This window comes from Acinonyx jubatus, chromosome A1 (assembly GCF_027475565.1).
Source record: "Acinonyx jubatus isolate Ajub_Pintada_27869175 chromosome A1, VMU_Ajub_asm_v1.0, whole genome shotgun sequence".
NCBI lineage: Eukaryota > Metazoa > Chordata > Mammalia > Carnivora > Felidae > Acinonyx > Acinonyx jubatus.
Window position 1 is genome coordinate 49,365,942 of NC_069380.1, and position 11,879 is coordinate 49,377,820.

Here is an 11,879-nt window from a genome sequence, read left to right on the forward strand (position 1 = left end):
ATCCTTCTCCACAAGGGTAACCGGTCTCTTGACTTCTCCCATTATATCTGTGTTTTTGTACTTGCTATGAATAGTCTGTACTGTTTGTGTTTGGCTGCTTTTGCTTCTCATTGCTAGACTGAATCATGTGGTTGCATGCAGTTGCAGATTGCCCGCTCTTGTGGTCATATAATATTTCATTGTGGGTATCCTGTAATTTGTCCATCCTATTGTTAAAGACATATGTGCAGCTTCCAGTTTATTCTGTCATGAAAGGTGCTTCCGTAAACCTCATAAATGACTTTTGGTGAATATATATAGGCATTTCTGTCCAGTAGATACCTAGGGGTGGAATTGCTGGGCCATAGAATATGCATAGACTTGGCTTGAATAGTTACTACCAAATGGATTAAAAATTAAAAAGTAGTTGATCAGTTTATATTTCTGCAATAGTGTGGGAACTTGTGGATTCTATTTTTGTCCTGTGCTGGGATGGGTGGGAGGTGCATGTTATTCTAGGGTCCATTTCACTTCATGTTTGTTTTACGGAAAGGAATGGCCATAGCTGTCTCATTGATTCTTTGAAAGCTAAGTTAAATATTTGTGTGCTCATTCTCTCCCCTTTTTCCTTTCTGTATACATGTCTTCTATGTTAGAGATGTGTTTTATATATCTCCTATGTACACAGGACATATATGTATATACATTTTATTTGGCAAATATACATCACTTACAGACTTTAGGCTAGAAAGCCACCTTAGAGGTCACCTAGTTCTGGCTTCTCCAGTCTGAATTAGCAACAATCCTGCTTATAAGTGTGTCTAATGACAGGAAGTGCATTAGTTTAGGGTAACCCTTTGTTAATGAAGGGTTCCTTCTTCAACATTGTGCTGACATCTGCCTCCTTTTAACTTCTCCCATAAATATCATGCCCTTTTACAGGTGAGGGAGAAAACTCATGATTCTTGTGACAAAGTAAAATCGCTTCAAGCAGAGATTCATGGCCATTTTTTAAATTGTACTTCTCAACATCTGTAGGACCTTGATCTCTAAGCATTTGCTCTGAGTAACTTGGATGAAAAACCCATGGACGATAGAAAAGAAAACTCTGCAAAAATGCTTTTTCTCCCCCTCTTTTTTTTTTCTCAATTTTTGTTGCATGAGCACACTGATTCCTGCTTCCTGCTCTCCCCACTTTTTGAATGGTTTTAAACATTGTTTAAAATGAAAATACAAAAAATGCCAGTAGTACACTTAACAAATCTATAATGAAAAAAATGAGAAAAAGACAAACTTGCTTATAGATAATGGACCATTCTATTTCATGAAATCAACGAATGTTGAAAAATTCTGATGGATAATATGCAGTCTAAGGTTTTTGAATGTCCAGGTGGTATTAATATTCATTTGGAATAAAAGAATTTTTAGAATAAAAGACCTTTTTCTACTTAATAATTGAAGGCTCATAGATGTTACTTAATAGGCATTTTCTCTTTTCTTTACAGGCAAGAAGAGACTGATAGGAGAGTGAAAAATGTAAGCTATATTTAAGGGAACATTATTAATGGTTTTTTACTTACATGTTCTGTAATAAGGCAGTGGTATCTAAAAATATCTGATACACTCTGAATCCTTTTTCTAATGGAATTTCTGACAGTAGCCAACAAGTCAGGAACTCTAAATATGTTTAAAGAAGGTTAAACCATATGTTCTCTGACATCAGAGTGTAGGAGGGTAGGTGAAACCTGGGAAGTGGCATCTTATATGTGAGTAAGGGTGGGAAAGGCAAAAAACACACTTCAGGATCTTTAGAGGTGTAAGTCAAACCACAAGATCAGACTTTAAGGAAAAACACTGAATGTGTAAGAACTCCGGGTAATTGCTCGGTGCACACTTCTATCTCTAACATTCTGCATATTAGAAGAGTTTCTAAAACTGTGACAGCTTTAGTTAAAAAAAATACAAGAGCTCAAGATCCTTATTAAGGAAGCTGAGAATTCCTGATTTTAAGAGTTTAAGCTGTAAATTTGTTGGAAAAATTTATTGCTTTGGAAGTTTAATTTGCTTTCTTCATAAATGTTTTCCTTCAGATGAACTAGTAGATTATACAAATGCCTATTGACATCTGAGCTTTTGGTCTGAGAATGTGCTCGGAGACAGAAATCTAAGAATAATTAACATTTTTAATGGTCCTTCTCCTTCACATAATTTAAAAGAAAACCTACTTTTCAACCATAGATAAATACACTATCTTCTGTCTGGAGTGCTCAGCTGCATTTGAACTTGCAACTAGTTACTAACTAGACTGATGTTGTTTCATGGCATTTTTCAAGGTTTTGATAACATTGTACTGGTTGGGAAGAAAAGCACAAAGTAACCCCTACTATAATGGACCCTATCTTAATTTGAAAGCATTTGAGAATCTTTTAGGACAAGCTCTGACTAAGGTAAGGAAACTACATCTGGATGCAATGAATACTGTTCCTTATACTACTGCTTTGTCCTCCTCCCCACTCCCTGTATTCCTTTCCTTCCACTTCCCTTTTTCGTTCTTCCCCTCTTCTAACAAATATGGCAGCTCCTATTATCTTTACTCCACTCTGGATTGTGCTGGGTAGAAAGCATTGTTATTTATTTGCTGGCTTTGTATGCCACCGCAAAGCAGTGAGGGAGTCTAGGTATTTATTTCTTAATTTTAGGTAATTCAATGACCGACATATCTGCTTCCTTTCTAAGGCACTGGATATAAGTTAACTCTTTCTATATTAGGAAATTCAACCTGTATTAGAGAGGTGCTGCAGGATAGCTACCGTGTGTTGAACTTACTCAGTTTCTCTATCTTAATGTCTTGTCATGTTTCATTAAATCTCTATGCCCATACTCCATCCTCCCCATAATTCTGTCATATTGCTTGTGTTTCCTAGATGCTGTAAATGCTGTTACAGGAAACATGATATGGGGCTTAAATTAGAATCTTTTGTTTTAAACACATTTCCAGTCCTTTATGTCCTGAAGTCAGTGTTGTAGCTTTTGAATGCTCAAGGATTCCTTGAGGAGGGTCAAGTGCCAGGACTGACCATAGTTCTGCCAAATTTTCATTTATAGGATCCAAATGGGGAAATTAAGTTCTCTAGGGGGATATTTATCCAGGGGAATTTACAGTGCTCAGAAGAAAATAGGTAGTTAAAATAATACACCATCATCTGATTCATAGTAGTTGCTCCATGGGTTTTTATGGTGATTAAATGGTACTGTACCAATAAGGCATTTAACATTAGTCTCTGGCACATTGTAAGGATGTAATAAATGTTAGTTACCATGATGGGAAGATAGAAATTTAGGCCAGGATGAAAATGAGCACCTTGCCTAACATCTACTTTGATCTTGAAATCCTTTTGCTTGAGTCTGACCACATATACTGTAGAAATATGAGATTATAGAGCAAAGAAGATTAAAGTATTCCTTCTTGATTTTTATTTTTGAATTGTAGGGAGTGGATGGTACTTCACCCAAATTCTTTGAAACAGTTAATTTAGGTTATAGAGCATTGTTCTAGATGTTGGAAAAACAGTCACGAAAGGCCCATCATCTTAGAGCACCAGTGTCTGATGGAGACAGATGAACAGGTCACGGAAGTTGAAGAAGATAAGGCTGTGATGGATGAATGTGCAGGTGGCCTGGGGCATGAGCAGAGCCTTGCCTTACAGTTATGTCAGCTAAGAAAACATCCAGTTAAAAATAATGTGGGGCTTTGGCTCCTGCATCAGTGCTCTCTTCACAGCCTTTGGTTCTTTTTATGGCAGTCTGACTCAGGTTGAATAACCCTGGTACAGCATTTGTGCTGGGAATGCTTTATTAAAAGCTGTTTCCTGTCACCAGTGTCACAACCAGAATAGGTAAAAAAAAAAAATTGATCAAACCTCAGTTGTTGCCATTCCATTATTATGGAGTGGGGATAGCAGCAAGAAGTGTGTAAATACGTTTGATCTCTGTTTTGCATCTGTTCTGTTCCACTCAAAGTCATTGTGTTCAGATGTTTCCCCCTGAAGTAGATAATGCTTAATGGCCAATCCAGAACATCAATTAAAAAACGAAAAAAAATTCGTGAGCTGTTGCACCTGAGTCATCATATAATCGGAGATGACTCATTTTCGATGACTTGTCAGAGGGAAGTCCTCATAAAAACCAGGCACCAAGGCCAGACTCAGGTTCTTTTATAACTGAGGTGGCCCATCATCAATAACTTTAAGATAACTTTTTATGAGGTCAAAAATCATCTCACTGTGTGTTGAGGACTCTGATACTTCCACAAGTGCATGTCTAAGAAACCTGAAAGAGCTAAAGATATCTTTTAAAAAATTGTAATCTTTTTATATTTTGAGAATTAGTTTGGTGGTACCAGCACTAGGCGCAGCTTCCCCATCTCCTTGAAAATAAGATACAAGGTAGGTGCTGACATTTTTATGATAGGATATCAATGCTAATGCCAGGGTGTCTGGCATCGAAAGTATATGAAAGCTCACGTAAATCCACTAGATCTTATTGGTGCTTCATACATTTGTCCAACAGTTGAGCCATGAGTTGACAGAGTCTCAGCCAAAAGTGTGCCCGGGACAGCTGCTAATGATGCATTGTAAACATTCTTTTTTCAACTTTATCCATATGTTGAAAATGTTCATAATTATAAAAGTTGAAAGAATACTACAACAAATACCCAACTATGTCTGTCTGGTTCAGTTGTTAAAAACTTCCCATACTGGCTTTACCCATGTGTCTATCCATTCATCTGTTTTTACTTAACCATTTCAAGGTAAATTGTAGATTTCTTATGTCTAAAAACTCAGCATGCATCTCTTAAGAGTAAGCATATTCTTCCATATAGCTACAATGTCTATTATGTTGAAGGAAATTATTAAATGTTCCCTACTATCTATTACCTAGTCCGTATTCAGAATTTCCCAATTGTCTCCCAGCTTTCTTTCATGGCTCATTTTATCTGAATTCTGAGTAATCAAGATTCACATATTACATCTGGGTGTTAGGAATTCCTACGTTCTTTAAACTGTCTCTGTAGTTTGCTCATCTGAGACTAGCATTTCTGATTTATATACTAATGGCATTGTATGAAAAAATTAGTCATTAGATGTTCTTTGATTACTATGTATCAGAACAAGGCTAAGGGCTTTATAATTTTACTTAAATCCTAATTTTAAAAAGTCCAGTTTTGGGGCACCTGGGTAGCTCAGTCAGTTGAACGTCTGACTCTTGATTTTGGCCCAGGTCCCGATGCCAGGATCGTGAGGTCGAGCCCCGCGTGAGACTGCTTAAGATTTTGAGTTTTCTCTTTCTGTCCCTCTGCCCTTCACCCCAGCTCGTGCTCTCTCTCTGTCTCTCAAAAAAAAAAAAAAAAAAGCCCAGTTTTATTTTGCTATTAACTTTTTCATAAAGGAATGTTATTCAAAATAATGCTTATATACGTATTATATATATTTATATAATGTATACAAATTTTAAAAGATTTTACCTTTAAGTAATCTCTACACCCAACATGGGACTTGAACTCATAACCCTGAGATCAAGAGTCGCATGCTCTACCAACTAAGCCAGCCAGGTACCCTCAAAAGGATACTTGTAATAAGTTCTATATAATTTACAAACCTATGGCTAATCACATTTGTTATCTGTCTATTTATCTCTCATGTGAGCCAAACAAATAAATACTTACTAAGATTGAGGGAAAGTAAATTTTGAATGTCTGCAGACAAGTCTACTTTCCTTGGCTCAGATCTAGGTGTTGTGATCAGTGGAAATGAATGAACTCGGTGGTGTATGCCTGCTGTCCTTGCCCTTTTATCTGTTTTTAAAGTTTTTTCTTAAGAAACTATGAGTTAAAGTTACTTTATTCTAAACACTGCAAATATTTCCTGGAGGGTAGGCTGACTAGAATCTTGTTAACTTACCTCCTTTGGAACATGGAAATTAAGGTTGACTTTTTGCTTTGACTCCTTTCATGTTTATTGCCAGATACCTGTAGTCACTGATTTTTAGCATTTGAATCTATTATTAGCTTCTCTTTTATTAAAATGCCCCCCCCACACTTATTTTTAGATAAACTGTAGTCTTTTATTAAATACTATTGAATACCTCCTCATTGTTACCTAAGTGCCAAATACTGTGGGAAAACATTTACAGATTTATACTCTGATTTTTGTCAGATTTTTTTTAATGTTTAACAGAGAAATCTCATTGCCACACCTATCAAATATAGCACAACTTGAGCTATACAAACAAGTAATGACTGATTACATTTTTGGAAGTTTATGCTGACTCACTATTCTTTAAAAACTTTTCCTTTAGGCTCTTGAAGACTCCAGGTGCCTGAAAAGGAGTGGCAGGGACAGTGGTTACGGTGATATCTGGTGTGCTGAACGTGGAGACTTTCCTACTCCTCCAGGCAACCATAAGAGAGAAGATTCGTTTGAAAGCTTGGACTCTTTGGGGTCTAGGTCATTCACAAGCTGCTCCTCTGATATCACGCTGAGAGGGGGACGTGAGGGTGAGTTGCATCTTTGACTGTCAGTGTATTTTGTGCTTGTTTGCATTATTAAGAGAAAATTGGAAATAGGAGAGAGTAGGAAAATGGAGCAAAAACATTTGGGGCAAAAAGATGTGGATTTCCATAGAGACTAAAATATTGGGGGTTTCTTTCTCGTTTTCCATTTCTTTTTTTTTTTTCTTTCTTTCTTTCTTTTCCTTTCTCATTGCTTCCTCACTGTATTACCACTAGAGTGATCATTGTTTCATTGTTTTTCATTCCATGGTTAGAAGAGAGTGGGGAGGAGACCATTAACTGTGACCTGTTCTATCAATGATGATCTGTCCTGATTCTCTTCTGTCCAGATGCAGGTTTGATAATCTGTGCTATGAGGCCTATTTACTAATGTACCTAAACATAAAGAAGAAAGCTTCTATAAAATTCTGCTCTAGTTTCTGAATACTTTTCTCTCCAAAAGATAAAAAAATTTCTCTTAAGGAAAAGGAGGAAACATAGCCCTGTAATTCTGTCCAAAAAAAATGATTGATATCTGCCAGGGTAGATTATTATGCTAAACTTTGATAAATTAAGTAGCCATACTAGCATGGTGTTAGGAAACCTCTTTTGTTTTTATTAGGGTCAGAGCAAATCCAGGACAGAGTGAGAAAAGAACATAAAATGAAAGTTGCTTTGTTACGAGTTTCAAAATCCTAATATTATGGCCACATCAGTTACTTAAATGCATGTCTTCTAACAATGGCTATTGGATGGGGTCAGAAATTCCCGACTGTGTACCTTTAACAATTCAAATTCGGATGGATCAAAACCACAAGTAAAGTTTCTGTGCTTCTAGCATCGACATGAAAAAAATGGAGAGTTCTGGTTGTGAGTTGGTGCTAAATTGTTAGGGATTTTACTTTGCTGGTTATTTTGATAATTACTTTTACATTTTTACTTGTTTTTCCTAATGTTCTTATCAAAAAGCATTTAAAACCTCAACAAAGTTGAAAGAATTTTACAGTGAATACTCATGTTCCAAGCCCTAGTTCTTACCATAACATTTTACTGGGCTTGCTTTACCACATATCTTCCCCTCCCTCTATATACATTAATTATCCATCTTGGTGTTTGAGGCACTTCAGAGTACATTAGACTGTGCCTAAATACTTTAGCACACAGTGCTCAACTATAATTCAATCTTTGTTGTTGTTGTTCTGATGTAAATTTACAAAAAAGCAATGGATGTACAATGGATTTGGTTTTGAAAAATAATCAACAAATTAAGTGAAACACAACCCCATCTCTTTAGGTTTTAGAGTAGTAGTGGCATTTGAAATTTTAAAAAAATGAGTAGCTATCAAAGAGTTACCCTTTATGATTATTGTTGCATGTGTTGGTGGCTGCTATCCAGGTATGACATTTTCATGGCCCAGATGTAGTCATCTGGTACAGATGTAGTCATCTGGTACAGGGTTAAGGAAATGAATCTGAGTTTATAGTTCATCTGAGTGATTAAAACTGTAAAAGCAGAGGCTGACGTTCTTAATGAGCTATATTCCTTTGTCCTGACTGGATAACCTAAAACATTCAGTGTTTAAATTTATATCTGGCCAACAAAGAATAACAGGGGCAAAGACTGAAGGCATGTGGGAATATACAGACTTCCGTCGGTTCAGTATAGTTGTCCCGAGTGTGGAATTAAAGTCCTCTCCTCAGATACTTGGTGGACTGGATGCCTGGTATGTGTGAAAGAAAGCAGACGGCCACTGTCACACTGCTTCCTGATCTTGGGAAAGGGGTTGCAGAGCTTGTGTGAAGAGTGCGGAAGGGAAGATGTGGTACTTACAACTGAGGAAGAAGAGAAAAGCCTGAGGGCCACCTGGATGATCACACTTTTTTGCAATCAGCATGTTGAAATTCTGCTGCCTGCCTGGTTGAGGTCCCAAACTGATCCCCACCCTCCCGCCCCTTAGGATAATATTTTTAAGTTAACAAACTGAAAAGTCAAATTCCTTAGTTTTATACGAACTCCCTTTCCATATCAAGAATATTTGCTTACTCTGCGGGAACTTCACTGCACTCAAAAATAAAAAGATTTTAGCTTTAAAACTTCCAAAGTAGAAAATCTCTCTGTGTGTTTAAAATTCCACATGTACACATTCGGGCAAGAGCCTCTAAGACCTTATTTGCAACAAAATGGGATATTCAGGAAGTGGTAAAAATGGAAGCACCTGATGATTGACCATTAACCCTCCTGGTCGTAGCTGCTCATTCTTCCTCCCTTTTTGCCTTTTCTCTTTTACTCTATTCCAGCCTCACGGTCTCCCATGGTGTGTGAAACCACTTCCTGTAGGCCATTCTCATTGTTATTTACTGTAGATTTCTGCCAGGCAGGAGGGAGGAGACCAGATGGCCTTGAGCACAGGTTGACCTGCCCTGAGTTCGCTGTGCCCAGAGGCTGCAGCTGTCAGGTACCAGCTATCCTCTGAAGGAACCCTGGCGGGAAGGGGGCAACCTCTACAAACTATCTTTGCAAATACATGGAGGCAGAAAGAACAAAAGGGTAGAAAAGGGAGACAACTCAGCATGGATCTGTAGTAGTATTTTGTAGTCTCTTTTCTTCCTGTGTCTTTACAAGAGTAGACTTATTTATTTAAGAGAACAGATCAGCATTTGTGTCTATCTGACCTTGAGGTGTATCACAGTGTATTCTTTTGAATTTGTATTTAAATGATTTGATTTGATTTTGGAATCAAAATACAAGGTTCCCAGTATTTTCGTGGCCACCCTGAGAAAAATCCTTGAGTTGTGTGTGTTCATTTAGACATGAGGCTTGATATTCCTTTGGACCAAATGATTACTGAAGTTCCAACCTCCTGTTTAATGTGTGACCCTTGCCTATAGGGATCTCACAACGATGTAGCCAACCCCTTCCTGATACTATGCTTTCTACTGCTTTTTCCATGTCCTCCCTTATCTCTCTTGCCCTCACAGAAATGTGAGACAATGGTGTACTTTATTTTAAATTACAGACTTTTCCTTGAATGACTCTTTGATCTAGTTTTCGGTGTTTTTGACTCAATTGCTATATTTTACTCATATGTATTCCATCAATAAATTTTATGTACAGTCACAGGGTCAAGGAGGATTGGGAAGAAAAGAAGTTCAGTGGTTAATGGGGACATTGTCTGTTTAGAATGTTCAACAGTGAAAGAATGTAGCGCATGTGCCTCCAGTATGCAAAGCAAGTTCCTCCTAATGGATCTTATCACAACTTCATGACAAATTTCTAAAAATATTCCCCAGAGTTAGCAGAAGAGCCCTGGGTTTCCAAGGGAAAGACAAAGCAGGCATGCTGTGTGGGTTCAGTTAGACAAATGATCTGGAGAGTAAAGCAAATTCTCGTGCTTTTTTTATAGGTTGCGAAAGCGACACAGATTCTGAATTTCCATCCAAGATGCAGGATTATAATAAAGACGATATGTCCTATCGAAGGATTTCAGCTATTGAACCAAAATCTGCTTTACCATTCAATCGTTTTTTACCCAACAAAAGTAGACAGCCATCCTATGTGCCAGCGCCATTGAGGAAGAAAAAGCCGGACAAATACGAGGATAACAGAAGAAGTTGGGCAAGCCCGGTCTATACAGAAGCGGATGGAACATTTCCAAGGTACTGGGATGCGAGCTGATGGTGGAGTTTTAAAATTCAGTGCACTTTGTGAATTTGCAGGGATATTTAAATGTGGGAAAAGGAATAGTTCTTAAAATGTATTTCATAGCCCAAAAATTTCACTAATGAAAATGCATTTTTTTTTCTTACTATTATCTTTAGTCGTGCATATCCTGAAGGTGCTTCTTCCCTTTTAGGATGTCAGCCTATGGTGTGTTGGTTCTTTTTTTAGATACATGCCTTTAGCTTATTGACATCTTTCAGCATATTGGATGACTTCTGCTTTTCACTGTGAGCTGTTGTTTTCTTCCATTTTTTTCCCTGTTTGATTGATCTCAGTGGACACACAGAGAATCCTTTAATTTCCCATCAAGTTAGCAAAGCAGAGTGGGATTTTTCCAATGCAGCTTCCTGTCAGAAGGAGGTATACGGTTCTGAAAGTGGTTCGGACTCCGAGGATGAACGAAGGTTGCCTGATGTAGTTTTGGATGACTTAGCCAACCGTAGATTCCAAGTGAAAAAGAGGCCTGAGTGTTTCATCTCGAAAACCACCTCTCCTAGCTCTTATTCGCAAAGGTTTTCTCCTGCTGACCCATTAGCCACTGGGCTGTACGAGTTGACGAGGTCAGAAAAATTCTCTTAGATCAGAATGTCTGTTATGTTGATTTTAATATATAACACCCCAGATTGTTTGCAATTTTATCTCTTTTTAACACATCTTATAATTATCTTTGGCCCTTGCATATCATGCTGTCCTCTGATTAAAATGAGATGCTGTTATCATGCCTTAACTTTGTTCTAGGAGCTGTCATGATAGAGTGGCAACTAATTTGTCTCATTCAGTGATATAAACTTTGTGAGCCAGAAAGCATGCCTTTTGTGGTCTGTGTCACAAACTGCTCATTCAGTATCTTAACTGGTTGGATGTTTTGAACAGTAATGAGAGGAGAACTTGGGGTACCAATGTGGAGAATTGGCCAACAGTACAAGAAACTTCAAACTCCTCTTGTTACTTGGAAGAGAAAGAAGCAAAGACAAGTACACCCAACACCGTAAAGGATGATCTTTATGTGCGAAAGCTAAGTCCAATCATGCCAAACCCAGGGCATGCTTTTGATCAGTTTCTTCCCAAATGTTGGATCCCAGAAGATGTGAACTGGAAAAGAATAAAAAGAGAAACGTACAAACCATGGTATAAAGAATTTCAGGGATTCAGGTTTGTCTCTGTGCATGTTTCTGTTGTTCTAATGTTCATTCGGCACCCTGGCTGGGTGTGTTCCGTGTGTGCTTTTTACGAGAGGGAAAGAGAAAGGTTCCTTTTCCCTTTAATACCCATAGAACCTCTATCACTGAAAAAAAAATGCTGTTTAAGTTTAAACCTTAGGATCTGGATCTTAAAAAGCCTTCTGCACGGCAGTATTTTCAGTAGTTCTAGTTTTCTCCAACTCTTTCTCCTTTCCTCCCTCCTTTCTCTGTATCACTCTACAGTAGGAGGAATTCAGATTCTGAGGATGAGGATTCAGGCTCTCACAGAAGCTCCTCCATTTTTAGTAGAATCCAAAAAGCAAAGCGTAGGCTAGACAGCAACTGCCAAAGACGTTCACTCTTGCTGGAACTGGCTACCAGAGGGGCCAAGAACTCCTGGGACACCCATGCAGCCAGGAGAGCCAGTGGTGCCGCGGATGAGCCCAGG

General features: G+C 38.0%; 1 protein-coding gene across 25 annotated transcripts in view; it reads left to right on the forward strand.

Moving 5' to 3' along the window:
• Positions 1–11,879, forward strand: part of LMO7 (LIM domain 7) — a 194,493-nt gene that overhangs the window by 133,812 nt on the left and 48,802 nt on the right. For 12 of the 25 annotated variants that reach the window (XM_053216543.1, XM_053216518.1, XM_053216534.1 and 9 more), the window contains 7 exons: positions 1,485–1,515; positions 2,313–2,426; positions 6,337–6,535; positions 9,934–10,186; positions 10,526–10,810; positions 11,124–11,402; positions 11,675–11,878. In XM_053216543.1, coding sequence (XP_053072518.1) covers positions 1,485–1,515; positions 2,313–2,426; positions 6,337–6,535; positions 9,934–10,186; positions 10,526–10,810; positions 11,124–11,402; positions 11,675–11,878 — 1,365 coding nt within the window. The remainder of the gene's footprint in view (positions 1–1,484; positions 1,516–2,312; positions 2,427–6,336; positions 6,536–9,933; positions 10,187–10,525; positions 10,811–11,123; positions 11,403–11,674; position 11,879) is intronic. The other 13 variants (XM_053216569.1, XM_053216571.1, XM_053216586.1 and 10 more) reach the window with 6 other exon arrangements.